At 39.7% G+C, this 25246-nt stretch overlaps 1 protein-coding gene across 7 annotated transcripts in view; it reads right to left on the bottom strand.

Moving 5' to 3' along the window:
• The window catches only part of slc20a2 (solute carrier family 20 member 2), a 76802-nt gene that overhangs the window by 26198 nt on the left and 25358 nt on the right, over positions 1 to 25246 (bottom strand). For 3 of the 7 annotated variants that reach the window (XM_041788346.1, XM_041788344.1, XM_041788351.1), the window contains one exon: positions 3766 to 4328. In XM_041788346.1, coding sequence (XP_041644280.1) covers positions 3766 to 4054 — 289 coding nt within the window. In that variant the 5' untranslated portion in view covers positions 4055 to 4328. Of the gene's footprint in view, positions 1 to 3765; positions 4329 to 19073; positions 19225 to 23252; positions 23363 to 25246 lie in introns of those variants that run through there. The other 4 variants (XM_041788347.1, XM_041788350.1, XM_041788345.1 and 1 more) reach the window with 4 other exon arrangements.

Here is a 25246-nt window from a genome sequence, read left to right as displayed (position 1 = left end):
CCCCACCTTTCTTATATATTTCTGTATGTGGCCCTCAATGGAAAAAGTTTGAACACCCCTGCATTACATTATTCAAATCAAACAACTAGTCTCTCCTTTAAGGAACATTTTTCCAAAGCCGTGGAAACTAACATACTACACCGCAGCATTGCCCTTGTCACTGAGAACTTCAGTGGAACATTATTGAACAAAAGTACTTTCCTGCTTTTATCTCAATTCATCTCCTATTGTATAGACAAACTTCCAGTGAAAGACGTTTCCTGTTTGAGATTAATAAACTGGTCAGCCACACCGGATTTTTGTGGCCAAATGGGAATCCCCATGAATAATATGTCTTTATTTATCCCCATGTCCAAGCAGCCAGCCCGCCATAAAAGAGCGTGTCTCAATGGGGGTGCCATTGTTTTCTGTTCTCAGGCATTCATTCACTGAGGTAATGTAATGTCAATGTGTAAAGCTGCTGATATGCAACAATTCCAGGTTCTGATTTATTGTAGATGTGATTTATTGTGATGGCGGACCTTCCTGAGGAGATTTTTCACAATACCACAAGGTCAGCTGATAACATACTGTAAAAACGAATCTGAGGGCCCAATGTAAAATAGTTCAGTAACAAGTTTCATGGCTTTATTGAGTTAAGAGGCCCAATTTAATACTTATCTTACCACTTAGTTGACATAAATATAATATCTACAAAAAATCCTTCATTCCCTCTGCAATAACCACCCTGAACAGTATGAAATTAGTTTATTTTTTTTATTAGCGGTTGCTTTTAATATCCACCCAATTATGACTGTGTTTTTGGTTTTAAATGTGATTTTAAATGTGTGTTCTTATAAAATAAATCCAAAGATGCATTCAGACTTGGTTGAGGTTCTTGAAGCTTTCACACTTTAGGAAAACCTCAGAATTCAAACATCTCTCAAAGATGAGAGACTCCTCTTCCCCTTGTACACTGCTGCAGCATGAACTGTAAATACAGCACTGCAGTAAAATGAAGAGCTGCCTTATAAAATCTGCATCTACACTCAGTTTACAGTACAAGTCCTGAAAGGAGTGTAAATGGTGCACTTTCTGCAGAAAGGTCTGCCCATAAGATGATTTGAATAAACAAAGCTGACACAGCATGTGTTTACACAGGGCATCGTTTACATGAACAAACACATTCATTTAACAATAAAACATGAAAATCAGTTTAAATGTAAAGTTCTGCTTCATAATATCTAATACACAATGCTCGTGTAGAATTTCATGTTAGAGCTTAAATTCTACACATTTGTGAATCAGTGAACAGACAATAAAGAAGGATCTGATTAGATATTAGGTAAATTATTTAGGGAAATGTCTCAGTTAAAACAAACTGCTCTCCAGATCTTCAATCTCTGAACTTGAATTAGAATAAAATAGTGCTGTATATTTTCTTTTTAAGATAAAACCTTAAACATGCATACAAAACTTGTCTCTGGATCCAAGATCTCTGGATGTATAAGAAATAAAATGAACTCTTGTACAAAATTACAAGTTCTATACAACAGACATTGTACATCGTGCTGTATGTCCTTTTTTGAGAAATGAAGCCACGCTTTGGCCCCTTTAGCTGGTTTTGTGTGTGTCCGCCATGTTAACTTCCTTGACTTCTCTCTTCTTGTTCGCTACACTGACTGCCTCTCTCGAGACCGTGTTTTTTCCAAGACACACGGAAGTAAGGCTTTGATAAAGGAATTAAGATTAAATGTAAATGATGTCCATGGATTGAACCAATCTGAACCGGTTCTTGATTCCCATCCCTACCTGACATTTCTCAAAAAGACACCTGCATTTGGCTAGAGGTGGGTGCTTTTTTCCCACCGTCTGCCATTATGACTGTGTTAGTTTTGGCGGCTAAAGAATTACATTTAGTCCCTGTCTCAGTCTTTGGATTAAATGCCTTCTAGTTTTAGCCTCATTTTAGTCATTTTCACATTTCAAAGCTTTAGTTTAGTTATAGTCATTGAGAACTCAGAAACATTTTAGTCCAATTATAGTCAAGAAAAGTCGTTATATCTGATTATTTACTTTTAGGCAAACTAATTATTTCTTTAAACTGATTTAATCAGCCGAACTGCAAAATCAATATAGATGTAAAACACTTCTTTAAGTGCACTTCTCAATACTTAAATACCTTATACACACAATGGAGAAATATTATGGCTTTTGATGTCCAGCAATGACATTTTGGTGTTGTTTTAGTCACTTTGATAAAAATTGAACCTGTTTATCGTCAGAGTTTCTGTCATCAAAGATCTGTTTAGAGCTTGTCTTAGTCTAGTCTTCCTCGTGGAAAAGGCTGTCGACTAACATTTTTAGTCATAGTCTTAGTAGATGAAACTAACACTGCTGTATGATACATAATTATTTTAATTCTGAAAGATTATTTGGACTTTTTGCCTTTATTTTGATAGGACAGCTGTAGAGAGATGGGCTGTGTCCGAAACCACTCACTCATTCCCTACTCCCTATCCACTCTATAGTGAGCAGCATATAGTGGACTTTAAAGTTGACTCAACTGCAAAACACAAAAATGATTTCGGACACTACTCCGGCTGCAGGCGATGATGTCATCGCGTCTCACAATTAAAACGTTTAGCAGCAACGGCAGCAAATTTCCTTGACAACGGCTGAGGATCAAAATTAGGTAGAATTTGAGTGAAAACTGCTAAAAAATGTAATGTATTTTCACAAAAAAATAGATATACTAATAGATAAAAAAAGTTGTCTCTATGGTGACAAAATAATATACATTTTTGTGTGTATTATCACTTATTTTTGCACAAGGATGATGGTCTCATGTCTTGTAATCATCATGGGGGAAAAAGTTACTCCGTTTTGAATCCTTAATATTATCTTACAGATTTGGTAAAACCAACAAACAGAAAGCATTTAAAAAAGTTTCTGTATATGTTTCTGTGCTCCTCTCATTCGTCCGTCATGTTTGAGAGCAGCAACCGCGATGCATAATGGTAAATATTGCTGGGCTAGTGACCATCTGTTGTTCACTACTTTTCACAACGCATTGTGGGATAGAATGAGTGCACTATATAGTGAATAACAATGCTCACTCAGAATTCGGACACCACTACAAAATGGCGTATTCACTATATAGTGCACTATATAGTGAATAGGAAGTGATTTCGGACACAGCCTAGGTAAATCTGGGACAGAGAGTGGGAAAGGACATGCAACGGGATTCAATCCTGTGATAAGAGCATTGAGGGTCGTAGCCTCTGTAAATGAGCACCTGGTCTACCAGAGCTAAACCAAGATCTACTTTGACTAACTTATTAAGCTAATAACTGCAATACTGACATCATGCTGATAGTAAAGTGCATCCCTAATGTTTAACTATTTGTGAACAACAACTTCTGTTCAGAGAAGACGGTGGACTTTTTATGGATGCAGTCTTATTTTCTGTCCATGCAAAAAATGTTTATTTACCAACTGATCAATAATTGTCTATTAACCAACAAATCTTCTGAAAACTAAAATTAAAAAAGACCACTCTAGCCCAGGTAACATCTTTTAAATGCCTTATTTTGACCAGCAAAAATTCCTAAGGATATTCAGTTTATTTTTAGATATTACAAAGAGAAGCAGAAAATCCCACAATTGTCAAAGGAAAATATTGAAAAGGAAAATATTTCCCAGTTTTAATAATATACAGATTCATCTGATCTGTTAGTTGTTCTCTTCTACATCAAACTTTACATAATGTTTAGTCCTACTTACCAACCATGGCGCTGACCTCTCCAGCCATGAGGACGGGCACCGTTTCGTTATACAGACTGACATCTATGATGCCCTTTCGAATCGTTTCTCCTACTTTGGCCCCCAGCAGCATGGAGCCCAGCGTCTCAAAGATGGATGCTAGGATGCAGGCCTGCCTCAGCGTGACCACTCCAGACCCCACCGCTGTGCCAAAAGAGTTGGCCACATCATTGGCTCCCACTGAGAAGGCCAGTATGAAGGCAATGATGAAGCCAATAATCACCATCCACAGATATGGCTCCAGATCCATCTTGATGTGTTTTCAGCAGACACAAATCCAAGCAGGGAAACACAATCTAGCTTAAATATGCTAAAAATAAAAGAAGTGCTCTGTGCGTTTTTAGCGGAGGACCTTTCAAGTCCGCTCCTTTTCTTCTTCCCCTGGTTTTAAAGAGTTCGAGGGGAGAAGCACAGCCGCTAACTAAGTGTTTGGAGTTCAGTCCAAAGATTGGAGACTAATGATGGAGGGTGCAGGGAGCATTCCATAGCTTAGTATGAGACAGCCTGTCTGCACGATCCTTCACCTGCAGGAGAAACGAGACAGAAGAGACATGGAGACAGATTAGTGTCATAAGCCATGATTACTCTTTTTTCAACAGCAGCAAGCGTCTGACAACACCTCCATGTGACTTCCTCAGAAAACCTAAAACAAAGGAGGGGAGGAGCAGGGAGGAGGAGTAGAGCTTATGAGAGCAGACAAAATTAAAGGCATAAACCAGAAGGATTCAGGATGATGACTTTGCAAGACTGGTATGGGCAAAACACACTCCAGTGTAGTCCGGTTGGGGAGAGCTGGGGATGTCTCAGATAGCCACAATAGGAAATCAGACTCTGCACTTCAAAGAAATCAAATCAGTCTGATCAGAAGGGCCTGCTGTCAGCAGAGAAGCTATAAAAAGCCCACAGTGTCCAGGGTGAGATGTGAGCAATGCTTCCACGGTTAGAGTGGACTATTAACACCTTATCCTCACACTGCAGGGCAGAACACCTCTCTGCCAAACCTGTTTATGTTTTACTGCTTCTCTCATAGCAATAAATTCACTGCGTTACCATTCCATATTAGATCAGCAGTTTATCTCAAACACTATCACATTCGAAAATGACTGCCAAAACTGATAACAAACAGAATCCTCAAGGGTATCAAATCATGTACATCATGATGTTGCAGCACTCCCTCAAATCTCTGGACTCATCCTGAAATGTGAACTAAGAGCTACTTTCACTGACAGCCTGGTGGTGGATGTTGTTTGCGTGACAAATTACATTACCCTTCTAATCTTTGCTCTTTCAGTCTCAGCATGACTGCCAGCAATGCGCTCGCCGGGTGACAGTCAAAGGTACACACGAGTTTTGTAACAAGCTTTGGAGTACAAGTTCAAACACAATCGGAGGCTTTGCTGCAGAACAAAATGAAAAAAAAAGGAGAAACAGTGAAAGGATTTATGTTAAGACTGCAATGCAGTAAGAGCAACAGCACTGATGTTTTACTGCTGCTACAGGGTTTCACAAAACTTCATTTATGGGACTCAGGTTAGTAGACTGATCAACTCCCACTTGTGTCATTTAAAAAATAATCAGTAACATGACAACGTAAGAACACCACAAATGTGTTCTTAGAAATATTCAAAAGGAAGTAAAATACTTGACTTAGCTTTTTTCAGATGTCTGCCAACAATAACAATGAGTTTCATGGCATCATCTCAACATTTTTATGCAAATTAAGCGTGCCGTGTGTGCATACTTCTACTGTGACCTTGACTCAGTTAGGAGGAAACCCAAACAGTTGGAAGAAAGGCAAGTTATTTTTTTTTTCAAACCTTAATAACTGTCGAGCACAAATGTTAAATCCAACAAATCCATTCTGACAAAAATCAGGCCTCTCCTTGCCTGTAAGAATTTTTATTGAAGTCACTTAACCAAAGCATGCTGAGAGCGACGGCTTGTGCACCACGGCGCAGCGCTCTAGACACGCTTCCAGTGGGCGAGGTCGCTCGCCTTTCAGTCAGAGCAAACCGGTGGCGCTTTGGTGTGCAGCGCGCACGCTGTATATGGAAATTCAGGGTAAAGCATGCAATTAATTAATCAGAGTAACTAATTGAAATTAACCAATGAAATTTACTCAGATAACTGTAATTTTAATTAATATTATTATTATTGAGTCCATTTTGAAATCTGTACTGTTGAAAATTGTTCTGAAGCAGCTTAAGAGAGGGATATGAGAGCCTGTTGCTCTGAGTGGTGATGGTGATGCACAATATTGATGTGTTTTTAGTTTATGTTCCCCTTGAAAGAACTGATGTATGTTTTCACAACAGTTAAATCTTAAAATGGCGTTACGTCACAGAGCCTGTGAGGCTCAATAGCAGTATCGATAAGCTAAAACGTTATTGATATTCGGGTACTCCAAAAACACAAAACCAGTTCCTTATGGGCCCGGGTTTCGATCCCCATTCCTATACGTCTTACAACATTCTTGTAAAGTAACACTTCTGTTGACAACACAGCAGAACACAACGAGAGAATGATTGCAATTATGGTGGAAGAGATTAGCATGGATGCTGCTTAAGCACAAGTTTTATCAGAACTTGACATTTCTTTGTTAAAAAAAGAACAAAGAACAGGATGGATGTGTGAAACAAATCTATCTGGTGTATAAGGCTACAACTACTCAGTACTTTAAGTAAACTTTAAATTAAACACTTTAACTTGATTAGACTTAAAGACCATTACTTTTACTCAAGTAAAATTTAACTTACTGTACTTTTACCTGAGTACAAGTACTATTTCCACCTCTGATAACAAGTGTAGTGAGATATTCAGGAGAAAACTTTACTGCTGGCTCTCTGAGTTTTGTGTAACTTTTTAAATGATTAACTTAAGTTTGGCTTAAAAGTGACTTTTAACGTCTTTGTGTATAAAAGACACCAAAATGTTTTAAAAAAGCGAACATATTAATCATGTCGAATGTTAGTTGCAGCTCCATGTCAAACACTTCTTTACTGTGGCTGTTGTTAGGTGAACTTCTAAGCAGCAAACAGCTTCCCATACCCCTGTAAAGTTCCACATGTTACTTACATCGCAACACTATCAACAACAACCATGATGATGGTGATAATGACAATGATAATGATGAGGCCACCAGCATTGAAACCTCTGGTGGTCCCGGGGAAACCTCTACACCACAAATGACTTAATTTCTCTTCTTCTTTTGTCTCTGCCACATAATCAAAGTCATGTCATCTGGGTTAATGGCAGCTCTTTTCCTTCTATGGTTAAGCCAATTGTTAATGGGGAGCATTATATGTAAACAGCTTTGAGGCCAGACCAGCGCATTCTCTCGGCATGAACGGACTGTGGGCTCCTCATCGCGTGGGGGCAGGCAGCTCCTTTCTAAATAGCCTGCGGCAAGTTATGGCTCCCTCCTCCAGACCAACAGCTCCATCTGGAACAGTTAAGGTCACACACTGCTATCCTTTGTCCTGTGCTGAACCAAAACACACTCTTTTAAGGATGATAATAACTTTTCTTTTGATCAGGTCCCTCTCCAGACCGCCCTGAATCAGCAGATAGTGCCCTGAGTGTCAATACAAGTCATCATACTGTTACAAGTGAAAAATCTCTTTCATTTTCCTCACAGTCAGAAAGTTCTTCTTTAATATATATAGAAAAGAGAGCTCAGATGGTGCCAAATCTCAAAGAGACTGTCTTAAAATTAGGTGATACTTCACTGATCCTGGAGGGCAGATTCTCTTTTTGACTAACTCTCCCCAGAGAGATCAGAACGGGGGATCAGAACGAGGATCAGGGCTCCAAGATTCAGAGTAAGGCAGAGGTTTGAGACTCCTGGGTTTGTGGCTCCGATATCGACTATCAGGCCATATCTATCAATTAGAGTGCTACTAAAAGGTTAACTGAGTACATAATTCATGATTTCATATATAGATACACTTATGGGTATGATGTTATCCCCCTGAAACCAAATAGATCCCATTAGTGCCTCATTTATGATCCTTACAAACTTATTTTGATACAAGTCTGCATCAATAGTTAGGAAACTACAGGCTTTAAGATATGCAAAAACTCTGCTGTGCAACAACATTAATCAAAATCGATACAATATGAGGTGGCATAAAGTTAGTTACGACTTTTTGCTGTATTTAACACAAATATTTTTCTGTTCATAATGATGTTTGCACAAATAAATCTAAGGGTAGCTTAAAGTTAGCTTAAGCTTCATCTGACAGCATTCAATGGTATGAAGGTATGGTCAGTACACTCAGAATGCATAAGTTACACTGACTGGATAAGGGCCTAGGTGAAAAAGCACTGTTTGTTGACAACATATATTTCTCATCTCAATCATTAAAGGTCCCATATTATGCAAAATTCACTTTTTCAGGCTTTTATAACAAAAATAGGTGCCCCTGGCCTGTCCATAATCCCCCCAAATATTAGAATAATCCATTCCCTCCCATCTATCATTCTCCACCTTTCAGAAAATTTGTGCTGCAACAAGCCGTTCTCAGATTTTCCCTTCATGATGTCATGTGGGGAGTTAGCACCGCCCCCAGGTTCGGTTGGCTCCGCTCTCCGCTTGGAAGAAAGTTCTGCTCTCTTGATCTATAAGGTTGAAAAGATAGTTGTAATCGCTTCAAGAAGCAGATAAAGTTAAAAAAGGAGAAATAGAAAAATTGTTCTGAAAAGGCTATCATTTTCTAACCTGACATGCCAGATGAATGTGGGAAACACATCCATCTGGGAAAGCTTCAATAGAAAATGGTTGGGAAAAGGCAGAGGCTTTGAAAAAAACTCGGAGTGTGGTTGGATGAACGTTAAGTCTGTCACATCTCTACGGGCCAATCAGCAACAAAACACGTGACGTAGCTGCTATCAAGCTGTGCATGCGCAGCTACTGAGGAATAATGCGAAACATGGCGACTGTAGACATGTAAGTACTCGACTTTTGTCGTTTTTGAAAAGAAAACAACTCACTGCTGTTCTTTGTTCTTCTTTTAACAAAGAAATGTCATCAAGATCTGATTAAACTGGCGCTTTAGCAGCATCCATGCTAAGCTCTTCCGCCATAATTGCACCAGCCTCTTGTTGCTGCTTGTTTACGTCACGACTCTGCCGTGCCTGAAAGTACTGCCCCTCATCGCTGATTGGTCCTGTCACTTTCTAACCGGGCCCAAACGGTTCAGATAGGAGCTTTGCAAGATGGATTCACCAGTGAAAAACAAGGAAACGGGCATATCAATCTGCTTTGCAAGGTAAATCATTTTCCTGTTGAGCTTTAAAGCAGGAAGCGCTGCACTTTCTGAGAAAATCCATGAGAAATTAAAGGCTGCAGGAGAAAAAAAAAGTGTCCATGGAAAATTAAACAGTCTTAAAGGATATCTTTGCTATGACAAGACTGAAGTAGCAAAGCATTTTTGTGTTAATATATGCCGTGAAATTTCACTGCCACGCTAAAATGGTGATGAGAGGGAGGATTTAGTGATGAGTTACTCAACAACAGAACGTTGTCGTGTAAACAAAGCCTTAAAGCCACAGACAAAAAAGCCGCTTGTTCTAAGCAGGGCTGAAACAGAGGGTCTTTTTAGATATGCAAAAATCCTATACTGGAGTGTGTTTTTTTTCAGCAACAAACTTCACAGGTATGTTTTGGGGAGCTGTGAGACCAATATAAACTTGTCTTAAAGGGGTACTAACGTGACCTTTAAGATAAATTCAGACTTTAATGCTGTGTTTACTGCAAATCTTCATATCCCAACCCCTATTAAATTGTGATTAATTACCCTTTACCATGATAAGGTTATCAAAATCCAAATACCTCTTTACATTTTGACAACAGATTTTTAAACGATACAATCCCTGTTGAACAATCAGCAACTTAAAAAAGTGTCAAGCTCTGAATAAAATTCAAGTCCTCAGTCAGATTTTTAACCAATAGCTGCCACATGCAAAAAATTGAAAGAGCCCTGTCTAAACAGCATAAATTCTTTATGTTGTCAACTAGGAATGGGCATGATGTGGCAATCTTTACTTAAGTAATGTTTCACTACTCATGCATTGTGCACATGCAGTTTTAGGTTGCAACATTTGACATTCATTGTGTCACATGAGCAACTTTTTTCACTATTTGATTAAATTTATTCTGATCTGACATTTAAATTTCACATGGATGCTAAACGATGCAATCTGATTAAGATGTGCATGCTCATGCACCATACATTTGATCTGAATAAAACTGCTCTGACATGCACAGTATTTTCCCCCTTGTCAAATCTAAAATTTTCCAATATATGCATTCGTTTTAAACAAACCGCTTCACTATACACCATCAGATCACTTGTTTTTCCAACTCCTCTCACAAAAATATCGGATTGTTCTACTCTCTCATGTCTGTACCTTCTATTACCTGTATAAAAATTCTGGACTCTTTAAAATGTTTAAGTTAAGTTTCTCTGCAACAGACCAGTTTTGTTTTGCTTCCACCATAAATAAATAAGACATAATGTTGGCTTCATAGGACTTGTCCTTTAGTAGTTGTTGTTTTCTGGTTTCAAATTGTTCTTTACTGGAATCACTACTTGAAAATCTGGCATTCTGACAATGCTGTACCACAAACACAACAATTCATAACCATGTGAATCACTGCTGAATAATTTATTATGCACCTTTGGTGTAAAAACCTCCAAAGCACTTTAAGAAGTGCTGTTTAAATATCAGGTTTTGCAGTGGATATGTTGACAGAGGATGACTCTGAAAGACTCACACAAGAAGCCGTGTAAATGTTTAATTTGGGGAACACCTCTGCCACAGGAGGACCACACAGTCAAACATGGCACTCCACCAGGCACCACCAGACACGCCTCCACCACAATCACAAACACAGAAAAGGTCTATCCATCACCGTAGCAAGCAGTGGGCAAGGCAGCAGATCTTTAAAATCAGAGTGCAAGTGTGCAAATTGGAAAGATGACTGAATGTCCAGAGTGAGTAAGTGAATACACAAGAACCAGGCCTTTTCAAATTAGATCTACAATTTTCTAAACCTGGAAACTTCACATGACAGCTGCAGCTGACGCCCGGTCCGCTCTGAAGAGCTTGTCAGTCTGTAACACATGAACACCAGATCACATACCACCACTCACAGTTGTGCACATAAAACCTATTTTCTCCACGGCTGGAAACTTTTACAGTAGCATGGTCAGGTGGTAACTCATGCAGTCCTCTTACTAACTACTTTGATAAAAAAGAAGATCCAAACAGCTCCCCAGGATAAAAGACACCAACCGATCTAAGGTGAATACTAAAAATATGTGCTTCAGTATAGTTAGGAAGGGCTAAAGGATACAGTTAACACTGGAATGACCGCCTAAGGCCCCAGAGACCACTTAAACAGTCATATGTAGTGGGCCCTTGCATTTAATTATGAGTGAAACTTTTAGTTTGATAGCTCTCTGTCCAGAAGAAATTAATAGGGTTTTTAAATATAGTTCTGCAGCAGCTTAAGCGCCTCAAATACCATTTAGAATAATAAGATGGTAAAGATAAGCTAAACCTCATCTAATGCTGTAGGGTATATTCTCTCTCTGTGTTGGGCCATTTCTTTCTATTAAGAAGCAGAGGGCATCCATCGTACAGCTTATGGGGGAGTGTGGGCAGTCTGTGTTGAAGGGAGGCTTTGTTACCCAAAGGGAAACTGCAGAAATTTTCATTATTCCTTGAAAACTGTGTTTATGGAAGACTTGGGAAACTTTTAAAATGTTTCCTTGTTAGAAGCTGCAGAGTAAAACTTTACCACTCCAAAGTCAGCCACTGGGTGTAAAACTTAAGTGAGGAGCCTTTCAGTTTAGCTTAGCATAAAGGCTCAAAACTATAGTACCAGACATGTAAGCTGTAATCTGCAAAGCTACCTCAACTAACCAGGCACTGGGCACAGTTATTTGTAAGATACTGACACAAGAGTAGTTTTTATCTTCTTAACAGGTTCTGGAAACAAGCAAATGAGCCCACTTCCAAATAAATCAAATTTTCTTTGGGAAGAAAGGGCATAAATTTATCCTGGATGACAGAGATCCAACCAAACAAATTAGCAGACGCAATCTCTGACAAGGATGGCTGGGAGTACCAGACTACCAGGAGACATGATACACTTAACCATTTATCCTGCACCAGCCAGTATTCTGGCTGTTTGGAATTTTAAGGGCTTAACACCATCATTAAAAGCACGAATTATGAAGTAAACTTGTTTATGACAGAAAGAGGAAAACCTCAAGACTCTAACAAAGTCCATCAGTAACGGCTTACAGATACACAGAAACAGAAAGTAGCCCTTTAGTGTGAGGAAAACACCGAAACAGATAAAACTTACTTATTTTTTAAAAAGGCAGGAAAACTCATTCATACTGGCTAAATTCTGAAGATATGTTAAAAACATTTAAGTGTGGGAGTACCTTGGGTTTATTGATGAATTCATCCCTTCTAATCTGACACACCAGTTGGATGTGTGACACACATCCATCTGAGGAACTTTCAATACCAAGCATTTTGGAAAGGGCAGAGATTTGAAAAAAACTCGTAGGGGGAATGGATGAACGTCCTGTCAATCAGAGCAACAAAACAAGTGACGTAGCTGCGACAGAGGTGCGTCTGCGCAGCTACCGAGGAATAATGCAAGCCATGGCGACTAAACATGTCAGTACACGACTTTTGTCATTTTTGAAAAGAAAACAACTCACCGCTGTTCTTTGTTCTTCTATTAACGAAGAAATGTTGTCAAGTTCTGATAAAACTGGTGCTTTAACAGCATCCATGCTAAACTCTTCCGCCATAATTGCACAGCCTCTTGTTGCTTACGTCACAACTCCACCGCGTCTGAAAGTACTGCCCCTCATCGCTGATTGGTCCTGTCACTTTCTAACCAGGCCCAAACGGTTCAGATGGGAGCTTTGCAGGATGGATTCGTCAGTGAAAAACAAGGAACAGGCGTATCCATCTGATTTGCCAAGTGAACCTTCTAAAGATGTGACAGACAGAGCGTTCATCCAATCACACTCCGAGGTTTTTTTTCAAAGGCTCTGCCCTCTCCCAAATGCTGTCTATGAGTGGTTTACCAGATGGATGTGTGAAACAAACCCATCTGGCATGTAAGGTTATAAGCACCTGTCTTTGAAAAACATCTGTAGTTTCTTTAAAGCGTTGGCACATTTCAGTACTATCTTTCACTTATATAACAGAGATGTTTTCTTTTAAAAACATGCAATGTCAACAAGGACCAAAGTATCAATAAAATTGGCAATGTCTGTCAAACCCAACATTAAAGAGTCCAACATAACTGGGACACTGGTTGGCCTTTTGGTTAGGTAGAACGCCCCAGAGGCAAAAGTCTGAGTGGCCCAGATTTTACTTCAAAGCTCAGATTCTATATTTTATTCCCATCTCTCTCCTGAATTCCTACTCTGACTCCACTGTTTTATGTGAATAAAGGCATAAAAGCCCCACAAAGAAATCTGTGAAAAGTATTACATAATTAACTAATTGTGCTCACTTCATTTCTGACCACAGCTCTTTTCAACTGTGAGAACAACAGCCTCAGTGAACTCCTGGTTGTAAGTAACTGCGTCTCATTCAAAAGTAGAGCCTGCAGAAACATAAGAAGTACTTCATCTTCTTCATGAGCGTCTCTGACATCTGCACACCACTCTGTTCCAACTTGCGGACATTACCCAGACCACTAAACATAGACACTGGCAAGCTGCATTCGTTTCCTAGATGTGAGAAGAGGGTGGTACTTCTGATCTTAGTCAGGAATCCTCCATACTGTGTTTAAAAGCTATGTCCTCCCCTTTACATCTGATGTAATGTCTTTGAGATCATCCACAAGTGGAAAAAAAAGCCTGGTCATATTTACATTCTCACAGAGGAAAAGGTGCATGACCCTGTGTCCTAGAAGAGCAAGTCAACAACCCTACCATAAATTTCTACATACATTGATCTATACGTACAGCAGCCATTCACTGAACACAGCCTGTGCCAGAGAGTCTGCAGCTTCATGTGTGATGCAAGCTAAACAAATTGATTTCGTGCAAATAGACTTGCAGTGAATCAGAGAAAACCTGACCATCTCAGGCTACATGAATCCACACTGCTGTATCTGAATGGAGTGAGTCACTGGGACCTTGAAACTTCCCTGAAAAGGCAAAGGAATTTATGAAAGCTTCACAAATTTAAAAAAAGTTAAAATTCATTTGAGAAATGGTTGCATAAATGCCCCAGTAACATCCCCCCCCACCCCCATCTAAAATACCAAGAAGAAACTGAAAGAAAAAACAAGTCCGTCTGGAGTCTCTAGATGAGATCAGGCACCAGCATTGGGTTTTTGAAGATACTGCATCATTCCTTTTGATGGGGGGGGGGGTGTAACTGGCCCAAGGATATTCATCTTCACTACAGTCAGCGGAAATATAACCCCTTTTAGCTTAGCAACTGTTGGAGCCTCTTCTGGTCACATTAGCAAACAGCTAACCAGTTGAGTGTTGAACAGCGAAAATAAGGACCACTTTTTAGACCTGTAAATCTCGTAGGTACTAGTTTACACTCACGGTGGGTGATAAACCACTATCAATGCCATAATCAGTAAAATTTCTGCCAAAGAATGGATTTCTGTCATCATCATCACTGGTATGAATGCATGGATTGTGTTGTGGTGACTATGCAAGGCATAACTGAAGCCGCTGACAGTGTAGCCAAATGATACGTGACACAACAACTCTGTCTGTCCAGCAGCCAGAAAACAAGCCAAACGCACCTGTCTGTGCCAGCGTATTTAACGTGAAGCCCAAAAGGGAGGGAATGATGTGGGGGTTTTTTCTCTCCAAGTTGGATGTCTGTAATAACTGTAACATAAGACAAGTATGCTGGCTTTTCAGAGTGTCTCTATCAGCCTGTTTGGGGCTTTAAAACAAGCTGGGAGCTGCAATGGATCAACACAGTTTGTCTCGAGCCCAGCACTGAAAAGATTTGTTTAACAGTGTGTTTTATATCATGACCTGCATGATTCAAGGAAGAGGGATGTGTCGTTAAACAAGGGGAGAAGCAGCTGTAACACGGTAGCTCCGTACACTCACTGGCATCGCTGTTAAAGCTAAGCTAAATCAATGGTAAATGGTAACTCTTTTTGACTACTTCTTCACAATAGAAGTCTGTAGTCTGTTATTTTGTGGCTTGGTACTGGCCCCCATTCCTGATACTAGTAATAAATCAATATCTACTGTAAAGGGCTAAAAAAAAAAAACTCTTCTCTACACTCTACTTTTGGTACACATCTACACACACTACATCTCACTTATAGCACTAACTAAAGGCAGACAACAATGATACTTCTGCCATGGTTAGCACTGATGCTATAATACTTACACAAGTCCAGCGCAGACACTAAAGCATCTACAGAATGCCTAGTCCAGTCTGCGATGTGACTGAGTCATAGACAAACCTGCGTAAATCCATCTCAAACTGCATTATCTGAGTGTGTTGGTCCTTTTTTGAGAAGTCAACTCAGATTTTAGTTGGACAAACAAGCTTATATGTATTTAATAGTGTAGTTTTAGTCAGACAAACACAATAAATCATTTTTATTAACTGCATGTAAAAGTACTAGGCATCAGTGGTTCAACAGACTTTAATTACAACAGGGCCCCCCATGCTTTCCTCTCACATCCATACAGAATAGAATGTGCACTGTCTTCTGTAAGCTCTGCTGTAAATATGAAAACTACAAACAGTGACTACAGACATATTCTCAGTGGATCACAAATGTATTTATTTCTGTTTAGTGTGCATGCACTTTAATAAATAAACATGTGAACCCTAGCCAAGTTTATGTGTTTCATTAAGCTGTGTATTTCCAGAGGGACACACAGACATGTTTGAAAAATGTATTCTTATTAAACCTTTAAACATATTGCATTCAAACATGTCATTTGGAACAGGTGGTTAGTCTGGGAGCACATAAGGAGAATGAACAGAGGCACCAGTGTCATCCTGAAGATTTAACAGCAGTAATTGTAATTGCTTTTTGCTTTTGTTAGCAGGGTAAGAATGTACAACATGATTATGTTGCTGTTTTGCTGATCATTGAGATGGGGAAACCTGCACAGGAGATTAAACTCAGAATGCTGAATTCAATTTAAAAAAAAAAAAGAACGTTTAACATTGAGGGAAAGAAAGATGTCCGCTGAAACAATTAAGGTTTGTATGATAATCTGCAGAGGCAACTCAGTTGAATGGGGACAATGTTATTTAACTATAAGTATAGTTTCATGTACTACTAAATCTTAGACACCATCTTTTTGGTATCATCTTCTTTAACAACAATAAAACACATTTCATAATCATAGGAAACATAATGCATGCTCTCATAATAGATAGTTTGATAATCAGTCTTTTTGTTGCCATTTTGGAGTCCAACCTTTTTATCTCTCCATTGACCAAAAGAATCCTCATAGGGTTATTGTTCAGGGACTTTTGGTCTGTCAGGGTCGTCCTTTCTCCACATCAGGTGAGTCATTAAAACTTAGTGCACCCGATGTGTCATGACTGCTGTCCAAGGTGCTGAACCCGTGACCACTGAGGATGCGGGAGCTGTCCAAATGACTGCTGTTCTTCACATTCATTATATTTGAGGGTACCAGGGAAAACATGACTTTGCTTTGGTTTGAGAGGCAATACTAGAGAGTAGATTTTACAACCTGGCTATTTTAAGACTCCCATAACAGGATTTTCTATCAATTAGGACTTATCTTAGTGTTATCTTGTTGTTTAAATTACATCCAATCAAACATAACTAAGGTACTGTAGATAAAATACACATATATGGAAATATTATAGTTAGCATTCAAGGAAACTGCAATTGCTGGGGCATGTAATACTAAAAAGTAAGTGCTTTTAACCAATTCTCTACACACCATTATTCATTAAAATTGGGAATTGGGGACATCTGCTATTTTCTTTGTGTTTAAATTTCTTTTTTCAGGATGCACATCAGTTGGTAGTGACATCTCTGGCTCCTACAGTCTTGATGTCAAAGACACTGACCCTCAAATTGCTCCCTGAGGGCAGGTCAACGCTTGACATGGCAGCAGTGAAGAGTGAGTTTGCAAGGTCAACACTAAAGTGCTTTTTCTGCTACGGTAGAAAAAAAAGCCTTGTATAAATGCAGCCTGTTTACCATTCAGCACAGAGCTCAAAATAAAATGCTGGGACTGAGATAAACAGATCCCCTTGATAAAAACATATAAAAGCAACAAACTCTGTGGCAGCATGCTCTTGAGGATTATTTCTGGCAAATACAATTTCTCCCTGCGGGTGTCAGGTGGCAAACAGTACATATAATGAGAACGATGACACTAAAAGAACCCCTACAACATGGCATCAAGACCGAAAATAAGTTCCTTGTCTGGAACTGATGTCTAGAGGACAAACTCAAGGTTTAAAAAGGGGGAAGAAAGCTTCATACATGTACAGAATACTAAGATTTTGTGATAAATTTAAACTATGCAGCTCCGTCCCAGCCTGAGCAGAGATTTCACCTGTTAGAGCACTGACCTCTAGAAGTACATGCTGTCTGCTGGTGTGCAATCCACTTACTGTGATCACTTCTCTGGCCGATTGTTGCCATACAATGCTCATTAATCTGCTCGAGATGCCGCTGCAGCACAGCCACAGCTGGTGCGAAAACACTGTGTCACGAGCTACAGTCTGCATTGACACGCGGCTGCACTATCCACGCACTCATTCAACTCTCTCCCTCCTCCCTCCACTTCTCTGCTCTTTCACTAAACCTTCCTTCTCAGAGCACACGCTGAAAGAACATACATGCAGCGTCAGATGATGACTCATGGCAGCATCCTACACGTGTCGGCTAATTGTTACACCTGAAGCGTACGCAGCTGCGGCTCTCCAAGGACACAGGATGCTCACAGCTACCAGATGGTTTATGAAGTTAAAAAGACAGAGAGATATGGTTACAACAATAAAAGCAGAGGCAAACAGGCCTGTAAATCAACTCCACTCACCTTCATGTCTCCTCACATCAGTGGAAGGTAATAAAATGGTTGAAATGAATGAATGTCAAAGATGGATGAATGAAAAGGGATAAAGAAGTGGTATATAACACGATGGTGAGCATGTGATTGATGGGGAAAAAAGAACAGCTGATGGCAGGAGGAGAGGAGGAGTGAAAAGGAGGAGGGAAGAAAGAGCTGGAGATGCTCAGTGAGAAATCAGCAGGTTGTGGTGGTGTTGCAGGAGAGAGAAAGTCTAGACTGCCTCTTAAAGGAAAGTATCCGCATTCACATCACACGCCAGCCAATGACGAATGTCGGAGAGGCCTGGGTGTATCGCTGAGTGGCTGTCTGCGTGCAGAGAGGATGGACAGATGGAGGGGATGCAGCCAATGACAGCACAGAAGGATAACCAACTAGGGGGAGATGAGAGGGAGAGGAGGAGAGCTTGTGCGTGGATGTGTTTTACAGCCGGAGAAAAGCATGCAGAGGAATCAAGGGCATTCAGAGCGCTAGCATTCCTTTGGTCATCAGTACAATGCAGGATTACGTAGATCAATATGACAGTTTATGAGTAATACTCACTGAGTTTGGACTGAAAGCAACAATTAAACAAATAATCTTTGGATCACAGTCAACTATGATTCTGGTAAGAAATAGGCCGCTCCACTTTTGGCCGTTTATTTTTCTAACACAGAGGCCCATCACACAATCCCAACATTATTTGGCTATGATCCACGCATCACTTTTTCTGCCACAATTGTCCCTTTCAAAAACATGCTGAACAGTATGCCTCTATGTAACTTGGTCTGAGCAGGCAGAGATGGGGGCTCTTGTCATCACAATGAAGCACACGGACTAGAGTCACTGCAGCCTTATTGCTGACCACGTCCTCGTCAGCAGTTACTTGACACTCGCTGATCATGCTACAAGAAGCATAACAAGACAGGATGCAACTCAAGAAAAAGGTGTAAAGCAGAAAAACAAGGGAGTTAAAGCTTTCTGGAAGGTTTTTCTTCTACTATAGTACATCACACTGGTGTCTTTACAATAAGATTGGTCCAATGGTTTTCAAAATTTCAAAATTTTGCAAGAGATTTGTGTTGACCACATACTGCCTGCCTCATACACTCCTGCCTTCTTGCTTAACCTCTACACTATCTTTGCACTTTTCAAACCATACACTCAAAGACTCCTTACTCACGTACACTGCTGAGGTGCTGCTCCGTTCGTTTTCACATGCTGTTCCAGCACAAGAATAAGAGCGATATATTCATTTGTCCAGCACAGTTCAGTGGTCCAATCATGTGTTTGTTTGAGTCCCTGTGGTTTCCTCTCTATCGTCTCTCACTCACTCTCTCCTGTTCCGTCCCCCAACTGGTCCCTGCCTGCTAAAAAGCCTGTCTGCGTCAGCTGCACCTGCTGCCTCTGACTCTGGGCTTCACAGCAGGGAGGCGCTGTCTCCTAAACCAAAACACAAACATACACTCATACTGTACACTCTGTGTGATGTTGGGATCAGTCAGCCTGCATGGACAGGAGGGGGGTCGTTTAAGAATGACAACAACTGCGCGCATGACTGCGAAGAACATGTCGCTCTCACACACATTTCCATAAATCCTCTCGCTTGTTCTATTTTCTCTCCATGGACATGGGTCTGCATTGCAGCATTCAGTCAGGTTGTCATGAGGCAAGTAACTCTGGTAATCCTTCAGACTGCTACTGACAGCCATTAGAAGCACACCGGCAATCTGTCATAAATAATGTGGGCCTGCAGTTGAATCAATAGTTTCTAGTTCAGTATCTAGCTGGTTTTCCATGGTAGAGATGAGTGATTATCCTCCTGTCATCAGCTCAGTCCCAGCCAAGGCAACAGTGAAGCATCGCACAGCACAATACCTTTTTTCAAACTAAACTCCCTCTTAAACTCAAGCTCACTTCATATCAATAAGACCTGGATTTGACACATGAACTGAGCATGTAGTGCCTGTGTTATTTAGGAAAGAAATTTTGGGTGTAAAGACCTCAAAGAGATGAAGAACATACAGTACATTAACACACAGTTAATGATCTAACAGACTGATGAATGAGTTTGGTGACACCTTTCACATCACTCATGATAAGAATTAACAACAAGCAACAGTGATAAGGCACTCAAATGTATCTATGAACATAAATCTAGCACTGACAACTTACAGGGTGTTCTCTTTAAAATCATACATGGAAAAATACTCAAAAAATACTCCAAATACAAAGACTTTCCATTCAACACAATTCAACCCCTGATTGAGAGTACAAGCCAATGGTTCTCAACTGGTGGGTCATGACCACAAAGTGGGTCAGTGTACCTGGAAAAATGTGGTTAAAATGTATATGATGCAGATGAATCCCATCCTTAGATTTTACTCTGCTTGCTGTGATAACGAGTACATTTTGACTGTTTTGTCAAGATCTTGACTTGTTGTATCTCATTATCTTGGGAAAACAAACCTGCTTTTTCAATAAAAGTGAGTTAATTTCTTAACGTCTTACAGCCTGTTGCGTCATATTTTGTACATACTTTTATAAGACCTCTATCTAATCAATACGATCAGTCAATTACTCTAAAACATTCTGAATACAATCTGATAAATGATAAAAATGCCCTCCAGTGGATTATCAGTTGCCAAAAACGCCTGATGTATCAGATGTGAAACCAAAAATATTTATGTGACATTCTATTGCACCTTTTCTTTTTCTGGATTTGTGTAGAATGTTAAATAAACATCTCAGCTCCGAAAAAAAAAAGAATTTTATGGCTATTATTGAGTTTAAGTCTGGGCCGTTAATCGCAAATTAGATTAAACTGCAATTTGGCATGCTGCAAATTTTCAAATCGCAGACAGTGAAATATTCCTGAAAAGTGTCAAAATACCAGTGTAATACAATCTTTTTTCTTTTTTTTACGCTTTACACATTATTCAAACATTAAAGTGTCTATTTTATCTTTATTTTTTTAACAGTAATCCTACTTTTCTTGCTCATGTGTTTATTTTTCTTCATCAAAATGAGAATAATATGAGAAATGATCATCTCCTTCATTATAGCAATTGATATCAAATTGGCTTTACGGGCTAAAACCACAGTAAGATATTTTATTTTATTTGTTAATATTTTATCCCTAGTTTAACTTATCTAATATTGAGCTTGTTATAATATAGAAAGATTTCTTGCTTATGTTTGTCGAACAACACATAAAATGAGGAACCTAATTAATCCCATATTAAATCGCAATCGCACTATTGCAGGAAAAAATTGCAATTGGTTTATTTTCACAAATCGTTCAGCCCTAACTGAGTTACCAGGCTTAAAGGGGTTAAGATCCCTGATTACAACCAAAATGTACATGTTCCATGAATGATTTAATGGACAATCTCAGAATCAGAATCAGTTTCATTGGCCAAGTATGCTTAAGCAACAAGGAATTTCTCCCTGGTTAGCTTTGCTCTCAATGTACAGGAATTAAAATAACAAGACTTGACTAAAACCTTGTATATGGTCACAATTTCCTATTAAATGTGATGGTAGTGGGTCCTGTGGCTAGACCAGTTGAGGAAACACACTGTTAATTCATTTCAAGGATACTCTTTCTCAAAAGTACATGGCACCTGCATTACCTAAAAGCACAAACAACAGCGTCATTTTAATGTTCCTTTTTGAGGAAACTTCCTTAGACAGGAAATGTTGGGAAAACAAGGTTGGGTGCAACATGGAGCACTAGACCCAGAATAGCCACACACCGATCTCTGATCAACAATACACAGGTTTTGTTGGAGAGTTGTGGCGTTTTATTGCAATGCCTGCTAATGCTGCCTCAGGCAGAAATACAGACTGTAGTATGTTCATCTAAGATAAAGTCATCGCTTGAAGAATAATATGCACTTGAAACATGTACTCCGGATACCAATCTTGTGCAGCGCCCGTAAATAGCATCACACAACCTTTTCACATACAAAGGACAGGGCGTCAATGTTTTTATAACTACTAACTAGTGCCAAGTGTTTAAAATGACACACTTCATTGTTTTAATGATCAACAGTACTGAAAAGTAACAAAATTTTTAGAGCTTTTAGATATTCAGTCACATTTAAAACAAAAGCTGCCACATGCAGACGAGAGGGAGAGCTGTTATTTTAAGTTATATGGTCTTCTATGTTTGTAACCATTGATAAAAACAGGTATTAATATATTGATACTATTGAAGTTTAAATAAGTAGTACAGTGACAGCCCTACACAGTAGTACACACCACTTTGGGGATTCAATTCTAAAACTTCTCCTTGACTATCAAACAGCTGTCATGGCACACAACACCATTACCAACCAACCCATCTTATTCAAACCAACTCTCATATTAAATAGGTTTGTAATCTTCATTAGTTTAAAAGGAAGACTAACTCAGAGTTGTGTCAATCAACCTCTCCATATATCAGATAAGTAACTGAGCCTTTAGCAACACTAAAGCAGCCAGTGTTACAACAGCAAACAATCAAACCCCCTCCAGCTCTCCTTGTTTAGTAGGCCTACAGTTTAAATACTTTTTTTAAGGTCAGCTCTCTCTGGTTTCAGAGGAGACTGCGCCCAGGTTTGACTCCCCCGCCCTGAAATGGCAAAGTGACTAAAGCGACTCCTCTCTTTTGAGTCAGTGAGACAGGCACACTGTCCTGACACTGTTTTTGTTTATGGTGATTTATGAAGAGATTAAATAGGAATCTAAATTACAGGCATACAGAGTAAACAGATAGAGACAGTTTAAGACACACCAAATCACAGCAAGTAATTACTACTATTAATATATATACATGTATGATTGATTTTTAGGCTGTTTTGCTTTTTGCTTTTATTTAGATGACACTGGTTAGTGTCAGGGATGACTGAGAGAGAGAGAGAGAGAGAGAGAGAGAGAGAGAGAGGGAATGACTTTCAGAAAAGAAGCCACAGGCCAGATTTGACACCGAGCCCCCTGCTTCAAGGCTGACACATGGGACTCATGGACATAACCATTAGGTTGCCAGTACCCTTTCCTGTAATACATTAGTAATAATTAAATGGAAACAACCAGCTGAGCATATATATACAATCACAAACATGTATAAAAAACATGCAGGCTAAAATAGCAGCAACACAGTGGATGAAATACCAAATTAAGCTTTTAGTCAGGCAGAAACTATTAGTCATCTCTGAGAATAAACTCTGCTCACAACAGGGATCCTAATTGACCAATCAAAATGTGCCTCGATGAAAATAAAGCCAGCTACTTTATTACTAACAGTAAGGGGGGAAGTTGTGTTGGCTGGCATTCACATCCTCAACTACTGGCACAATTAGGTTTGTTACTTACCGACAATGGGGCCTTTTTTGAAGTTGCGATCCAACTTTCTTCTCTCTCTACCACCTGTCTCGATGCCCCTGAGTGTGGGAGTCATCTTACTCTTGACCCTTTCTCTGTTTTCCTCTCCTCTCTCACCACCCTCCCCTCCCACACTCAGCTTTAGCCGGACAGTTCCAGTTCTTTCAACAGAGCAGTGTGGGTATCCAACAGAAAAGTGTGTCCCCTTTAGTCCTATCCTTATCCCCTTGATCCTCCTCTGCTTAGCCCTCCGGATCTTTCCTCATCTTGGATGTGGAAAGGGAGAAATGTTGGTCTGGCTCTGTGCTCGCAAAACATGGCCAGAACCTCTAACCTCCCCACCTCTTTCTCAACTGTTGAGACTGGTAATCTACTGTTGGCATGCTATGAGGTATTAAAATGTGTTACTGGGGCAAAGTGGGTGCCGGTATTAGCCAGTGGTGAAAATGCAGCACGAAAAGTGCAAGAGAGGTGCTGTAAAAAAGGCAACATCCACATTATCAGTAACGGTTATGGCTAAATCCACACTAATGGGGATAAAATGCAAAATGCCGTGTCCTTTAAACCCTCTTCTCTGCCAGCAACACCAGTTACATCTTAATGTTCTCATAAAAGCCATTAAAAAGTATTTACTCTGTTGTATACATTCATGTTTTACCAACTTAAAATATATCAAATAAAAGCGTCAATATAGACTTAATGACAAGTGATTATCAAGTCTGAGTTCTGCAAATTCTTCAGAGAACGAGCTGTCTAGGAAAGTTGCTTATAGTGTCCTGTAGACAGAAAGCAGGTGGTAAAAGGTCAAAGAGGGACACAATAAGACACACAAAGTTTTAAGGCTCTGCGGTGGTGTCGACAACAAAAATCTATGTCACAGTAACAACTGTTTACAGACAGATTTCAGGAATGTTGGAAATAAACAAGCTAATAAGCCAAGACTGGAATTTTTCAAGTACTGGGTGGTGAAAAACTGAAGATTGATTTATTAAAATCTTGTGCAACAACTGAACTTCTAACATGTGTAACCTTGGATTGCTGTGAGGTAAATGATGAGTATAAAAAGGAATCAAAGGAGAGAGGACAAAGAGAGAGAAAGAGGGAGAACGCTCCCTCCTAAGCTGGATCTAGTGGCCTGTGCCCTCCTGCTCTTAATCCTGGCTTCCAGCACATGACCCAGCTAACAGTATTATGGAGTGCTTTGATTAGACCTGCTGCTGTGCGCACGTAGTGGGAGACTTTGCTGCACTGGGAGGACTTGGGGTCCTTCTCTCTGCCACCAATTTGTAGGAATAGCGGGCTTACATACACACAGAGTATTAGGAGCGCATTTAACTTCAATGTACACAGTTTACACACAACGGAAGAAAAGGCACGAGGCCGGCTGGATTAGGCCCCCCAAGTCAGTGAGTCAGCGGATTACCCTGTCACTGTTATTCTAGGTGAAAATAAGAGTAATACTCAAAAATGTGCTGCTAGCATAAGCTGTGGCTGCACAATAAATTCCAAGAACAGCACTTAAGAGCGGTCAAAACAGGAATGAGAATTTCACATGACGACTTCAGCATTAGGCCTTAATCGCATCAGGGGGTCTCGCGAGGGACATGTTTATTTTTAACTTTATTTTTAACTTTTCTAACTTACTTTTTTTATTTAAGTTAACAGAAATCAAACACAAAATTCAGGGCTTGGTGTGGGCTTTGGCTGGTAATACCGCAGTACCATATCCTTTTAATTACGTCATGAAAAATTGCTGTGTAATCTGTAAATATTCTTAAACATTCCTAAAGAGTGTGTGTCTGTTTCCAACAGCAGCATCGATTCCTGTGTATGAAGAAGCTAAGTGCTGACAGAAATCCTGAAAATATAGGCCTAATGAGTCAAATTAAGACTGAGAAGATGTCTTCATAATATGTGTCACATGACAGCCTCTTATCAGAGAAAACACTAATAAAATGTATAATTATAATTGTAAATGGCATCTT

This window comes from Cheilinus undulatus, linkage group 5 (genome assembly GCF_018320785.1).
Source record: "Cheilinus undulatus linkage group 5, ASM1832078v1, whole genome shotgun sequence".
In the NCBI taxonomy this organism is placed as follows: domain Eukaryota; kingdom Metazoa; phylum Chordata; class Actinopteri; order Labriformes; family Labridae; genus Cheilinus; species Cheilinus undulatus.
This window is presented reverse-complemented; position numbering and strand designations above follow the sequence as displayed.